Source organism: Protopterus annectens, chromosome 1.part0, assembly GCF_019279795.1.
Source record: "Protopterus annectens isolate FY-2018-M chromosome 1.part0, PAN1.0, whole genome shotgun sequence".
Classification (NCBI taxonomy): Eukaryota; Metazoa; Chordata; order Ceratodontiformes; family Protopteridae; genus Protopterus; species Protopterus annectens.
Window position 1 is genome coordinate 1,671,326,213 of NC_056725.1, and position 15,595 is coordinate 1,671,341,807.

Here is a 15,595-nt window from a genome sequence, read left to right on the forward strand (position 1 = left end):
GGGGGGAAAGATTGCTCTTCATGTAAAGAACTTGGGAACTCATTACCCAGGACAGATGGGTTTTAAATATAGTGTCCCAGGGATACAGATTTCACTTCCACACGTTGCCACTGCCAAGTGGGTGGCCGGGCCTACCCCCAAATCAGTGGGCAGAGGCTCAAAAACAAGTACTTTTTCTCTTAAGCATAGGGGCTATTCAGCTGGTACCAAAAGAGGAAAAGGGACAAGGTTTCTACTCCAGACTTTTCCTGGTACCCAGAAAAGACAAATCATGGCGTCCAGTCCTGGACCTGTCTACTCATCACCTTTCTGGAAATTCCAAAATTCAAGATGCTGACTCTTCAATTACTTCCTATGCTAGGCAAAGACACCTGTTGGCAACACTAGATTTAAAGGAAGCATACCTGCACATCCCAAACAGGGAATCTTGCAGAAGATACCTATGCTTCAAAGCAGGCTACACTCACTATCAGTTCTCTGCACTGCCCTTTGGCTTATCTACTGCGCCCAGGGTATTCACAAAGTGCCTAGCTCCAGTTATTGCATTTTGCAGGCAAAGTAGTATTCAGATATTACCCATACCTGGTCGATTGTCTATTTCAGGAAGAAAGCCAGGACATACTTCTGAATCTTCTGGCATTTGTAAAAAGGTTTCTAACTTGTCTGAGGTACACCATAAACGAAAAGAAATCACAACTGGTACCCTGTCAACAAATTACATTCCTGGGAGCAAGCTTGAGTACAACTTCCCAGATGGCTTACCTCATGCCAGAAAAGCAAATTCATTTGATAACCTACTTCAAACAAGTGGCCACAAAACCCCTGCTATCTGCAAGACAAATACTGCAAGCCTTGGGGTTCATGGCCTTCTGCATTCTTCTAATTCAATATGCAAGACTGCATATGAGGAAACTACAGTGGTATCTAAAAAGCCTATGGAGTCAACATTCTCACAGCCTAGAAACAATGATTCCTATCATACCTTGCCTGCACATAGAGTTCCTTTGGTGGGCAGAGGCCTACCACCAAAACAAGGGACTATCTTTCACACCACCCCCTGATGCCCAAACCTTAACAGATGCATCAGACTGTGCATGGGGGGCTCACCTGGCAGGGAAGTGCATTCAGGGCAAATGGAACCCAAGTCAAATGCACCTGCATATCAGTCAAGAAATGTTAGCTGTACAGAATGCTCTGACAGCCTTCAAGGACTACATTCTTCCAGGACAACTAATGGTAAAGACTGACAACACCATGGTTATGTGGTACATAAACAAGCAGGAGGGTACACATTCCTACCCCCTCTGCAGACTAGCCATGGCATTGTGGAACACAGCATTAAGCTACCAAGTGCACCTACAAGCTCAATTCCTGCCAGGAAAATTAAATACACTGGCAGACGGACTAAGTAGAAACCTCATGGACCCACATGAATGGAAACTGGACCCAGGGATTTTCAACATGTTGACAAGCGAATGGGGGAGCCCAGATAGAGACCTGTTTGCCTCCCCCCAGAACTACAAATTGGACATATTTTGCACAAGGACTCCCCACAAACAAGCCTGGAAAGTGGATGCTCTGTCCTTCAGCTGGAAAAACCTGTCAGTCTATGCCTTCCCCCCCGCTGCCTCTGCTCTCCAAAGTACTACTAAAAGTCAAACAGGACAAACCAAGGATGATTTTGATTGCTCCAGACTGGTCGCGCCAACACTGGTACCCCTTCCTGCGCAGTGTGTCATGGTTATCTCCATGGCACCTGCCTCAGACTCCTCTCCTGCAGTCTCAGCAGGAGAACCAGATGCTGCACCCTCAGCTTCTAACACTGAACCTTGCAGCCTGGCTAATTATCTAATCTCTCCCTTACCATCCCTCATCAAACCTGTGATGGATGTCATCTTAGAGGCAAGGAGGCCTAGTAGTAGAAAATATTATGCTGAAAAATGGAAATGATTCTGTGCCTGGAACCAATCTCAAGGGATGAGCACAGCAGCACCCAATTTATCTCAGATTTTACAATACCTAACTGAGGATTCTGATGCAGAGGATTCTATTCCCTCTGCTTCCCCTCCAGATGATTTCTCTTTTGGTGAAACCTTGCATACTCTTAGGGAGCATTTCTACTGGGAAAGCCAGGATTACTCTGATTCTAAAAAGAAGCTTAGGGATTTCTTACTCCTGCCCCTACGCAGGCCTTTAACTATCCCCCCTGTACTGGACATTGTTGATGCCTTTTCTGAATCTAGCATGGCCCCTGATTCCTTACCTCCTGCTCCCAGAAAACTGGCTAGATATTACAGGGTTCCTGACTCACTCGCAAGTTCCTCTTTCAAATCCTACTGCGGATCCTGAGACCATTTCACAGGGACCCAAGGGCATTAAGGCTACTACTGCCAAAAATCCTACCCCCTCTGATAGAGATTCCAGGGCGCTGGATAGATGGGGTAAGAAGGTATACACTTCTGCAACCTTGGCCATTGGGGCCTTAAACTGCCAGTTTCATATGTTAAAGTATCAGTAGCATATTGGATTGCTTAAACAGAAAATGATGATTCCTGACTCTGCTGAAAATAAGGATTTACAGGTTTTAATGCATTCTGTTGAGCAAGTTGGAAAACATACTTTGCAATGTGGTTTTGATTCACTAGAGGCATCTTGCAGGGCTGCTGTCACTGGGTCCATACGTAGAAGGCATGCTTGGCTTAAGGAGCAATCTTTGCCAGATCATGTTAAAGCTAAATTTCTGGATGCTCCCTTAAACCAAGACTGCCTGTTTGACAACAAAGCAGAAGTAGTACTTAAAAAGATGGAGGAAAAAGCTAAATCTATGCAAACTGTTAAAGATTCCTGCAAGTACAGCCTCCAAGGTTTAGTAGGCATTGGCCCTCTAAGAATTGGTCCTTTCCTGCCTCTTCCAGGCTTTCTCAGTTCAAACCCAGAACCAGCAGAATACCCAGACTTCAGTCCCAAGGTACGCATAGGAGTAAGGAATGGGGGGCTCCCACTTCCAAAGCAAGGAGTAGTAAAACTCCCCTATGGTAAACTGTCAGTGACTTAACTTAAAAACTTCCAAGCCCTTCTCAACTGACTGCTCCTTTAGGGGTAAAGATTGCTTTGCAGGCAAAAAACTGGGAACTCATTACCCAGGACAAATGGGTTTTAACTATAGTTTCCCAAGGATACAAATTACACACTTTACCAACCCCAAACGGTTGGCCAGATCTACCCCCAAATCAGTGGGCAGAGGCTCAAAAGCAAGTTCTCTCTCTCTCAAGTATAAGGGCTATTCAGACTGTCCCAGAAGAGGAAAGGGGACAAGGTTTTTACTCAAGACTTTTCCTGGTGCCCAGAAAAGACAACTCCTAGCGTCCTATCCTGGATCTCTCCATCCTAAACACTGTTTTGGTGATTCCAAAATTCAAGATGCTAACTCTTCAGTTGCTTCGTATGCTAGACAAGGATGTCTGGTTGGCAACACTGGATTTAAAGGAAGTCTACCTGCACATTCATTCAGGGAATCTTGCAGAAGATACCTGTGCTTCAAAGTAGGCTTCATGCACTATCGGTTCTCTGCAATGCCCTTTGGCTTATCTACTGCGCCCAGGGTATTCACAAAATGCTTTGGAACAAAATTCCTAACTACGTTAGGCAGAGCCCCTCACTAACACTCTTCAAGAGAAACCTTGACGAGTGGATGGGTAGCAGAAAATACACCCCTGGGATCACTTCATTGGCTCTTCTTGACAGAGGCTCAGTTAATTAATCAATGGGGCGGTGAAAGCCGGCACACTCTGGCTAGGCTTATAAATGCCCTCAGGCAGATAGGCTAGTACCAACCTATGAAAATGCCTAGCTCCAGTCATTGCATTTTGCAGGCAAAGAAATATTGAAATATACCCATACCTGGACGATTGTCTAATTCAGGCAGAAAGCCAGGACATACTTTTGAATCATCTGGCGTTTGTACAAAAGGTGCTAACTTCTCTGGGGTACACCATAAACGAAAAGAAATCTCATTTTGTACCCTACCAACAAATTGTATTCCTGGGAGCAAGCTTGACACAACTTCCAAGATGGCTTTCTTCACGCCAGAGAAACAAGTTCATTTGACAGCGTACTTCAAACTAATGGCCACAAAGACCCTGCTATCTGCCAGACAAATACTGCAAGCCTTGGGGTTCTTGGCCTCCTGCATTCTCCTAATTCCATATGCAAGACTGCATATGAGGAAACTACAATGGTATCTAAAAAGCCTATGGTGTCAACATTCTCAGGATCTAGAAGCAATGATTCCTATCATACCTTGCATACAGTTAGAGTTCCTTTGGTGGGCAGAGGCCTGCCACCAAAACAAAGGACTGCCATCCACTCTACCTCCTGCCGCCCAAACCCTAACAGATGCATCAGACTATGTATGAGGGGCTCACTTGGCAGGGAAGTGCATTCAGGGCAAATGGAACCCAAGTCAAATGCACCTGCATATCAGTGAAAAAGAAATGTTAGCTGTTTAGAATGCCCTGACTGCCTTCAAGGACCATGTTTTTCCAGGACAATTAATGGTAAAGATGGGCAACACCACTGTTATGTGGTACATAAACAAGCAGGGGGGGCACCCATTCATACCCCCTCTGCAGACTAGCCATGGCTCTTTGGAACACAGCCTTGAGCTACCAAGTGCACCTACAGGCTCAATTCCTGCTAGGAAAGCTAAATACACTGGCAGATGAACTAAGTAGAAATCTCATGGACCCACACGAGTGGGAACTGGAAACAAAGACATTCAACATGTTGATAAACAAATGGGGGAGCCCAGAGAAAGACCTGTTTCCTTCCCCAGAACTACCAATTGGACAAATTCTACACAAGGACTCCCCACAAACAAGCTTGGAAAGTGGATGCCCTATCCTTCACCTGGAAAAATCTTATCAGTTTATGCCTTTCCTCCTCTACCTCTCCCAGACTGGCCACGCCAGCACTGGTGCCCCCTCTTGTGCAGTGTCACTGCTGGCTCCATGGCACCTGCCTCAGACCTCTACCCTGCTGTCCCAGCAGGAGGGCCAGATTCTGCACCCTCAGCTTCAAACCCTGAACCTGGCAGCCTGGCTAATTACCTGATCTCTCCGTTACCATCCCGGAGTAAACAAGTGTTGGAGGTCATTCTGCAGGCAAGGAGGCCTAATACTAGAAAATCTTATGCTGAAAAATGGAAAAGATTCTGTTCCTGGAACCAAACTCAGGGGATGGGTACAGCAACGCCCAATTTACTTCAGATTCTTCAATACTTAACTGAGATGCTTCACAAGGGCCTTTCCTTTTCCTCCATCAAAATTCATGCCTCCGCCATTTCATCTCATTACAACACAGAACTGCCCCTCTTCTCTCATACACTGCTCAAGCAGTTCCTCAGAGCGACCAAAAACTTAAGACCACACTGGAGAGCCCCATCTCCAGCCTGCGACCTTAACTTTGTATTGGAAAAACTCACTCTACCTCCTTTTGAGCCAGCTGCAAGTGCAGAGTTGAAATTCCTTTCTTGGAAAACAGCCTTCCTTTTAGCCATCACTTCAGCAAGAAGGGTGTCTGAATTACAGGCCCTTATGGCAGTGGAGTCCTTTCATCATCTTTCATGCGGACAAGGTTTCCCTCAGGACCAATCTCTCCTTCATGCCCAAGGTAGTATCCAGTGTGGCACTTAATCAGTTCATTCATTTGCTAACCTTCTTTCCTAATCCACAGAACAAAGGGGAACGTATACTGCACTCCTTAGATGTGCACAGACCACTTAGATTTTACTTGAACAGGACTAAACCTCTCAGGAAATCTGAACAGCTGCTGGTGGCATTTGCTGTAGGGCAGAGGGGAAGGCCATTTCAAAGGAAACCATTTCTAAATGGATAGGCCATTGCATTAATTTTTGCTATAAGCACCATGGAAAATCTATCCCACATGGGATAAGACCACATTCAACCAGGGCTGCATCTACCTCTGCAGCCTTTCTCAGAGGTGTCCCTACTAGGGACATCCTAGAAGCTGCTACCTGGAGTTCTGTGCATAATTTCACCAAGCATTACCATTTGCCAATTTTCTCTAAATCCAGAGCTGGCTTTGCCACTGCAGTCTTGCAGGGCCTTATAGCTGGTCCTAATGCTATCTAATTTCCTCCTCCCATCCTTAGCTTTGGGAATCTACCCAAATGTGATGACTGCAACAGTGAAACACGATGAACATAGTACAGCTGTGTACACTTACCATAAATGTAGATGTTTGAGTGTATTCACTGTTGCATCCCTGGTTACCCTCCCTCCAGCCCCCTGACTTTTGGCTATACCTGTTTTCCTTTTTACTATGTTTAAAGCTTTTTGGTGTATTTGCTTTTTTGTTGGAGGTGTAATCTTGTATATATATTTAATTGCTTTCCATTGGGGGGGCACCAGACATCTGGGGCAAGAAAAACTGATGTAATGGCGTCGGCTGCATGCTTTATACCCATGACGTCATGGAAGCTGAGACAGCAACCGATGCAGGACCCAAGACTTCGATTATCAGGCCGACTGAGGCCAACTGCAAGCAGATAACCTAAATGTGATGACTGCAACAGTGAATACACTTGAACATCTACATTTATGGTACGTGTACACAACTGTATTTTCTAGGCAGTGCACAAGGATCAATCTAATTTTGTCTGCAGTTTGCTTTAGCTTTGTGGTGACAGCTGTTTAATCATAAGTTTCTGTTAGGGTTGTTAACTTGTATAGTTTAGGAAAACATAGTAGACATCTGTAATGCCATTCATGTACTGTACCTCAGCTAAAATCTTAGTTCTGTTTCTGGACTTTGGCTTTTAATGCTGGCAACTGAAGTCCAGTTGCTACTTTACCATATTAGTTCTTGTTTTAGTCTGTTTTTGAATTGCCTTTGAATTTCTGTACCAAGAATGATCCTGAGTGGTTTAATTCTGCTTATGAACTTGTGCAAATGTTTTCACAGGGTGCAGGCCGTAACCCAGAGGAAGCAGAACGAGAGAAGAGAGACCATGAAAGAGAGGATAGGTTGGGCCCAGTGCGTGCCACTGCAGCACGAGCCCTGCCTCCTGGACCTGTGGCAGGAGCTACGAGCAACCGGCTTAGGAATGGAGCAGAGCCTATGATTTCCACTCCAGCAGCACGTGTTCAACATTCTGGTACGAAGAAGAGTACTTAATGGTGGAGTTGAATAATCTTAGTGAACAATATTAAAATTTGTAGGAGCTTCAGAAACACAGTAGCCATGATTGTAAAACATTGTTTACATTGTGGGAACATTAGGATGGAGCACTTGGTTTTGTTATAGGTATGCCATTTTGTTTTGTAGTTGGTCTGTTTTTTTTATGTTGCAGTGTAATGCAAGATGAACTTAGATTCCAGTGTTGCAGTATTCTACTAGTGGGTTTAACCTTCTTCCGATCACCTTGTCTGGCCAGGTTTCCAAAGCTTTGCCAGTCCCTCTTGGTGCGTCGGGCATCTGACGTGGAGGGAGGGTACGTAAGCTCTAAAGGTGACATCTGTACGCACCAGCCCAAGAAATTTTCAGCCGCCAGCTGTATGCCAGGTGTTCCTGCCCCCCCAGCAGACCCTGCCACTATTTTCATTTCTACAGACAGGGCATCCAAACTCCTCCCTACTACCAGTGTCCTTCCTGCAGATAAGAGCAAAGCCATGGAGAGGTGGGGAAAAACGATTTGTACTTCTGCTACTATAGATTTTAGGGCAACAAATTACCAGTCTGACATGGCCGAGTACTCTCTGGCTCTTCTGGACAAAGCCTCCAAAGAGCTTAATGACCTTCCTGACTGTGCTGCTGAAGCATCCTTGTCTTCCTTACTCAGGCTTGTCTCACAAGTGAACAAGCACTCCCTTAGGTGCGCATACAATGCAGCTGAGGCCTCAGCCATATTAGCTGCATCAGCATCTGTGCTAAGAAGGTATTCCTGGTTAAGTCTGCAGCCACTCCCTGATGACTTCAGAACTACGCTCCTGGATGCCCCCTTGAACCATTTGGCACTCTTTGGTGCTAAGGTGGCTGATGTTTTCAAGTCTCTCCAGCAGAAAGGTAAAGAGCTTCAAGACCTCAAGCACCTCCTTGTCTCTCCAATCCCAAAGTTCCAGAGGAACTTCCCAGCTAAGACAGGCCTTCACCCCCCCCCCCCAAGGTTTAGAAGGCCTCCTAGGAAACTGCCCAGCCAAGGGACTTCTCAGGCCTCTGCCCAGAGGCCTTCCTTTCCGGACAGGGCAGGCAGTGTCTGACTGCCTGCCAGCCACCTCCCCTCCCCACTTCCTACCACCACCCCCTTGTCCACCTGTCTCTCTCACTGTCTCCCTGCCTGGTCCCTAGTAACAGACAAATGAGTCTTGTCCATCCTGAAGGACAGATACTTTGACTTGGATCACTACTCCTCCAAGACTGCCTATCCCACCCCCTCCCGCATCCCAGCGGTTCCTGCTTCACCAGGTATTACACAACCTGCTACTGCAAGGCACCATCGAATCAGCCCCCCCTGCTCAAGGGAAAAGTTTCTACTCAAAAAATCTTTCTGGTGCCCAGAAGGGAAGGACCATGGAGGCCCATCCTAGATCTCTCCTGCCTCAACCTCTTCTTAAAGGTTCCCTCCTTCAGGATGCTCACCTTACCCACTCTTTCCCCTCATTCTCCCTCAGGCCTTCATGGTAATGCTGGACATAAAGGAGGCCTATCTTCACATCCACATTAAGCCTACTTCCAGGTAATATGTTAGTTTCATAGCAGGCTGTTCTCACTTTCAGTTCTGTGCAATGCCTTTTGGGCTCTCCACCACCCCAAGGGTATTCACAAAGTGCTTAGCTCCAGTCATTGCATACTGCAGGACAAGGGGAGTACAAATATTCCCATGCCTAGATGACCTCATTTAAGCAGCAAATGGACAAGACCCTCCTTGTTCACACCAAGGACCTCTTGCTCCTGTTGCAGTCTCTAGAGTTCCTGATAAATTTCCCAAAGTCCCAACTCCATCCTACATAGGACCTTGTCCTTCCTGGGATGCAGAATCAGGACAGACATCAGCATGGCCTCCCTCACGGAGGAAAAAGTGGTGTTCCTCTTTCATCACTTTGTCTGCCCTCCATTCATCAGCTCTGACTGCAAGGGAATTCCTAAGACTTCTGGGGTGCATGGCAGCTACTGGCCCCATGTTGCTACTAGTGAAGTTACAGATGAGAAAATTTCAGTGGTACCTTCGCTCAGTATGGACCCAGCACTCACATCCTGTAGATTTCAGGGTTCCACTCTTTCCTTGTCTTCACCAAGAATCAAAATGGCTTGCCCAAGTTGTCCAGAATCCCGGCCTGCCCCTGCAAATGCTCATTCTTTCCCAGATCATGCACATAGATGCCTCAGACCTGGGCTGGGGGCAGCTCTGCGGCCAAGGGCAGTGCAAGGTTTGTGGACAGACGAACACAAACAAATGCACATCAGTATCAGGGAAATTACAACAATACTCCTCGCCGTGCAGGCCTTCCAACCTCATCTCCAGCAGGGCCTCCTAAAAATCTTCACAGACAAAACAACCACAGTGATGTGGTACCGGAACAAGCAAGGAGGAACCAAGTCCTCCCTCCTATGCAGACTAGCTCTACAGGTATGGGATCTGGCTGTCTCTCAGTGAATCTCTCTCTAGGCATCCTACATCCCGTCCCAGCACAACTCTCAGGCAGATTCACTAAGCAGAACCAGATCAGACAGCCATGAATAGATGCGGTCAAGAGAGATGTTCCTAGATCTGGTCCACAAGTAGGGTATTCCTTAGACCTGTTCGCCTCCTCTATAAACAGGCAACTCCAGAGCTACTGCGTCAGAAATCACGACCCAAAGGCATTGCTAACAGACGCCATCTCTGTGTCATGGTGGGTGCTACTGAAAATTCAGCAGGACTCACTGAAAATCTTACTGATGACTCCCTATTGGCTAAGGCAGCACTGGTTCCCTCTAGTTCATCTGTCCAAGGGCAATCACCATAAGTTACCCCCCTCAGTGGACCTACTCTCACAGCACAATGGGACACAGATAAACACCCACAGTGATGGTCTCTGCACCTCTCCCTGTGGCGGATAGGATTCTGATTCCCTTCAGACCCCTGTACAATGAGGATGTACTTTCAGTCCTGCAGGAGGCCAGGAAACCCAACACGAGAAAATCTTATCTCTCCAAATGGAAAAGGTTTTCCTTCTAGTGTCATATAAAAGAAAGATGGAGCCGCTGGACAGCGACTTGCCTCCGTTTCTGTCCTACCTGTGTGAACTCCTGAAAACAGGGTTTGTCATACTTTTTTATTTTTTTATTTTTTTTTTTTTAAAGGCACATCTGTCTGCCATTTCTGCCTGCCTGCCCACCCATGGACTCTCTGCTGGCATCCACACTGCTGGCCAGACTTGTTTCCTGAAGGGGGTTCTGCACCTAAGGCCTCCCAGGAAACCATCCCCTCGTCACTGGGATCTTAATTATGTGCTAGAAAAACTAACTTTACCACCCTTTGAAATGGCTGACAAGGCTGCCTTAAAGTTTTGCACATGGAAAACAGTAGCTTTGACATTAGCCAGGAGTATCTGAGAGCTTCAGGCCCTTATGGCTACCCTGCCCTTCCTGGTTTTCCATATGGACAGCGTCACCATAAGGATAAACCCTTCCTTCACCCCCAAAGTGGTCAACAACCTTGCCTTGAATCAGGCTATCCATCTTGCCTACCTTCTTCCCTAACCCACAGGGAAATATTGAGAGAGTCCTTCATTCCCTGGATGTCCACAGACAGCTCAGATTCTATTTGCATAAAACTAAACCTTTTCGCAAATCAGACCAACTGTTTGTCTCCTTCCACCCCAGGGCTCTGGGGAAAGCGGTGGACAAACGGACCATTTCAGCCTGGGTTGCCTAGGCTGTCTCCTTTTGTTACACACACCATGGGAAGACGCGTTGAGGCTACATCAGGGCCCACTCCACAAGAGCTGTGGCCTTTTCTCATGCCTTTTTCAAAGGCCTGGACACTTAACTCAATTCTGGAAGTAGCCACTTGGTCCTCTGTACATACCTTCACCCAACATTACAAACTGGACCATATTTCCAGAGCCAGGGCAGGTTTTGCCAGAGCTATCCTGCATGGATTCCTGGAATCCTCTACCAGGCCATCCATCAACCTTTAATGAGCTTTGGTATTCAACCACTGGTAGAATACTGCAACATTGGAATAGAAGGACATAGCAAAGTTGTGTAAAAACTTACTATAACTATAGATGTCCTCCTCTTCCATGTTGCAGTATTCCTTCCCTCCCACCAACCCCCTTCTTAACCTTGCACTTAGCCTGTCCCTGACCTGGGGAGATTATGTCCCTCAGGGCTAGCTCCGTCTGGGACTTTATTTTATGTTCTGAGGGCTGGTGCGTACAGACGTCACCTTTGTGGCCCACATACCTGCCTCCACGTCAGACGTACGACACACCAAGAGGGACTGCAAATCTTTGGAAACCTGGCCGGACAAGCTGATCGGAAGAAGGGTAAACACACTAGTAGAATAACACAACATGGAAGAGAAGGACGTCAATGTTTATGGTAAGTTTTTGCACAACTTTACTTTCTTCCACAAATCTGCACCTATTTAATACCTATAGCCAGGCTGTACTGCCACAAACAGTGTAAAGATTTCTTATGGTAACTAATATTGCTCTGCTCCAGTGACTTTGACTTAGCTCTCAAACAAGTATTCAACTTGAACTAGCTTCATGTTGCTCAGTTAAGCAGGATTTGTTTTGGGGTACAATCCCTATATTGGCGGCCTGCTTAATTCCATTCATTTTTTTCTTTCTGAAAAAAGAAAAGCCTTCTAGGTTGCCAACTGCTTTAGTATTTGAGCTGTTCTGCATCTAGGCAGGTTTTGGGCCTTTGAGAACATGCCCAGTATTTTTCTTCCCATGTCCATTTAAAGACAGTGCCATCTGCCTGGCTTAGCCCGCTATACCTAAGCAGTGAAAAGATAAATACATAATTTATATAGTACTTTCGGCAGGCTGCATAGGGTGTTAAGTACATGAAAGAACATAATTGGGATTAAGGAGTATATATTCAAGTGTAGATGTTTAAAATTATGCAACAGAACGCAAAAAGGCATGAGAAGGATTGAAAAAGTAAGAGTGGAACGGTTAGGAAAGAGATTCCCTTGATTTGGCTTTGTAGACTTTGTCTCATTTATTTATTTATTATTTTATTTTACATTTGTTGACCGGGCTAGTCTAACTGGATATATGTCCATTTTCAGTAGAGGCCCAGGGAGAGCTCCACGACAAACTGTTAACATAAAAAATTACAAAGAAATATAAAAAATGAAATTATAGTAATATATACACTGACAAATCTGGTTAATAGGAAATCATTTGAAGAAGAGCTATCAAATAAAATGAAAACTGGAGTTTCCAAAATGACATGGAGGTACATTCCATAATGCAAAAAGGAGGCATACATCTAATTCAATGTACAGATAAAGTACATCACTTAATGGCAAAGAAAAAAAAAAAAACAGGAGGTATACAGTCTGATGCCATATACAGTACATTATACAATGAAAGAGGCTGCTTAATGATCAGTAGTAATAATTAGTTACAAAGAAAAATTGATATGTTTTTAATATATATATTTTTTTTCAAATAAGTGCGAGAGAAGGAAATTAATGCAATACAGAGCATAGAGGCCATATATTGTTAAAAAGTACATGACAGAAGAAATAATTAAAAGAAAAAAGGGGGAGACTGAGCATAATTTGGGTAGAGGACATGTTTAGGCAGGTTTAGTACAGTGGCATGACCAGTGTGTTTTGAGAGAGTCTTTTTTTGTAGAGTGATAAAGAAGTCATGTTCAAGTGTTAAGAGTAAATTGTCTTCACGTTGAATGTATCTGCTAAAAACTTCCAGTTCCGTTTGGCACAAAAGTGCTGACATCTGAGCTATTGACAGGATTAAACTGCTTACCACAAGCTTTTGTACTTCGGGTCCCAAAAATCTTAAGTAGTAGCTCTCAAAGTTTTAATATCCCAGCCGTCAATTTCCATTTTACGGGTCATTGCTGCAGTGATTATGCTGAAGCATCCACTTCTGTGGTGAGTGAACTGGCATAACTGCTGTTTTTCAAGGAGGAGTCTTAAACAGTAAAATTTCTACCCTCTTCCTATCTTTTGGGGATTTTAGCAAATTGTTTTCTAATCATCTGTACTTGGTACAGTAGCAGGGTCCGTCCTGTGCATATGTAAGGAATGAGGTATTTTTAGATGAAATCTGACAGGTTATATATACAAACGTGTGTGTGTAGAAATGTATGTACACACATCCATGCTTGTGTGTGTATGTATATATGTGTATTTGTGTGTGCGCATATATATATATATATATATATATATATATATATATATATATATATATATATACATATATATGTATATATATATATATATATATATATATATATATATATATATATATATATATAAATAAATACATGTATATATATATATATATATATATATATATATATATATATATATATATATATATGGATCTACCTGACAACATCGATACGTCATAACACCGCCAACGACTTCACCGGCGCCAGAAGATCGACAAGTCAGAAGACCGACGGAGGAAAACACCGACGCTGAGAACACTGAGATGGGGAAAGGATGTGTAAGTATGTGGTAGTGTTGGCTGTTAGGGTGCGAGTAAGGAAAGTGTGCGATGTTGACGGTCTGTAGGGATAGGGTTGGGATAAGTGAGTTAGGGTTAGGGTGCGGGTTAGGTAAGGGTGCGAGTAAGGTAAGTGTGCGATGTTGACGGTCTGTAGGGATAGGGGTGGGATAAGTGAGTTAGGGTTAGGGCGCGGGTTAGGTAAGGGTGCAGTAGTGATATTTTTTGGGTTAGGGGCGGGTTAAGTGAGTTAGGGTTAGGCCTTAGGTGAGGTGTGCGATAGTGACGGACCTTAGGGTTAGGGTTGTAGATAGTTGTGTACGTAAGGGTTAGTGTTGGTTTGTAAGGATTTTGGTGTGCTTGTGTTGTGTGTGTGGGTTTTGGACAGGGGATTTGTTTTGTTTGTTGTTATGATGTGTCAGTGTATGAGGTGTGGTTTGTGAACTGTCGATTATGTGGTGTCGGTGAAGTCGTTGTCGGTGTTATGAAGTGTCGATGTTGTCAGGTAGATCCATACATATATATATCTATATATATATATATATATATATATATATATATATATATATATATATACATATATACATATATATACACATATAGACCTTCTGCCAGCTGAATACTTAAACTAGCTGCAGACGACATAGCTTACCCCATCTCTATACTAATTAATCGTACCATTTTAGAATCTACAATTCCCTCAATATGGAAAATATCATACGTAATCCCACTCCACAAAGGTGGCTCATCCATTGAATTATCAAACTACCGGCCTATAGCCATAATGTCACCACTGGCCAAAATCATGGAAAAATGTCTACACAAACAACTCCTTCACTATCTTACCCAGAACAAACTACTGACCAGCTCACAACATGGCTTTAGACCCAATCACAGCACAACTACGGCCCTCCTCTCTTTTACGGACATAATAAATCATAACCGGAATAACAAAAAATATCATCAGCTCTCTTTCTGGACCTATCTAAGGCCTTTGACATGGTTAACCACTGATAACTTCACGATACCCTAAGAAATCTCCACCTGGATAACCTAACATTAGATTGGTTCCAGGCCTGTCTCTCTGGTAGGAAGCAAGCAGTACTTTGGCAAAATAAGCTCTCCAATCTCCTTCAAAACACCATTGGGGTTCCTCAGGGGTCCATACTGGGACCACTTCTCTTTTCAGTCTTTATTAATGACCTCCATAAAGCCATCCCTGAGGCCACCTGTATTCAATATGCTGACGATTCGACATTAGTGTGTTCTGACAAATCTCTTGACAACCTACTATCTAAAACCCAGTGCTGTTTTACAGCAATAGAAAAGTGGCTATCTGGACGGCAGCTAATACTGAATCCACATAAAACCAAATTATTACTCTTCCATCCAACCCAAAAACTCTCTGACACTTCCTTTACCATACAATCAAATAATGGGACGATTATCTCCCCAGACTCCTACACTAAACCATTAGGGGTGACCATTGATAATAAACTCAAATTCGACATCCACATTAATCAAACTATTAAGACCGTTGACAAGAAACTGGGGTCACTATATACCATCAAATCCTTTCTAACACCAATTGCAAAAGTTACCATTGCCCACTCTCATTTACTCTCTACCCTTCTATATGCCTCCCCAATGTTTACCAACCTTAATAAATCTGACCTAAATAAACTATCATGCTCCTACAATCATATCGCCAGATTTGCAACTGGTACACCATATAGAACCCATCATTGTATTAACCTAAAATACCTTGGCCTGGATAGAACTCCCAAACATTCTCCAGCAGAACCAACTCATTGAAGCATTCAAAATACTCAAACACCCTGAAAAGTCTCCAGCACTGGAGAACTTAATCA

The 15,595-nt window shown here is 44.2% G+C and overlaps 1 protein-coding gene across 1 annotated transcript in view; it reads left to right on the plus strand.

Moving 5' to 3' along the window:
• CSNK1E (casein kinase 1 epsilon) overlaps positions 1-15,595 on the plus strand; it is a 796,028-nt gene that overhangs the window by 564,796 nt on the left and 215,637 nt on the right. The window contains exon 8 of the mRNA XM_044068413.1: positions 6,985-7,177. Within this exon, the coding sequence (XP_043924348.1) occupies positions 6,985-7,177 (193 nt within the window). The remainder of the gene's footprint in view (positions 1-6,984; positions 7,178-15,595) is intronic.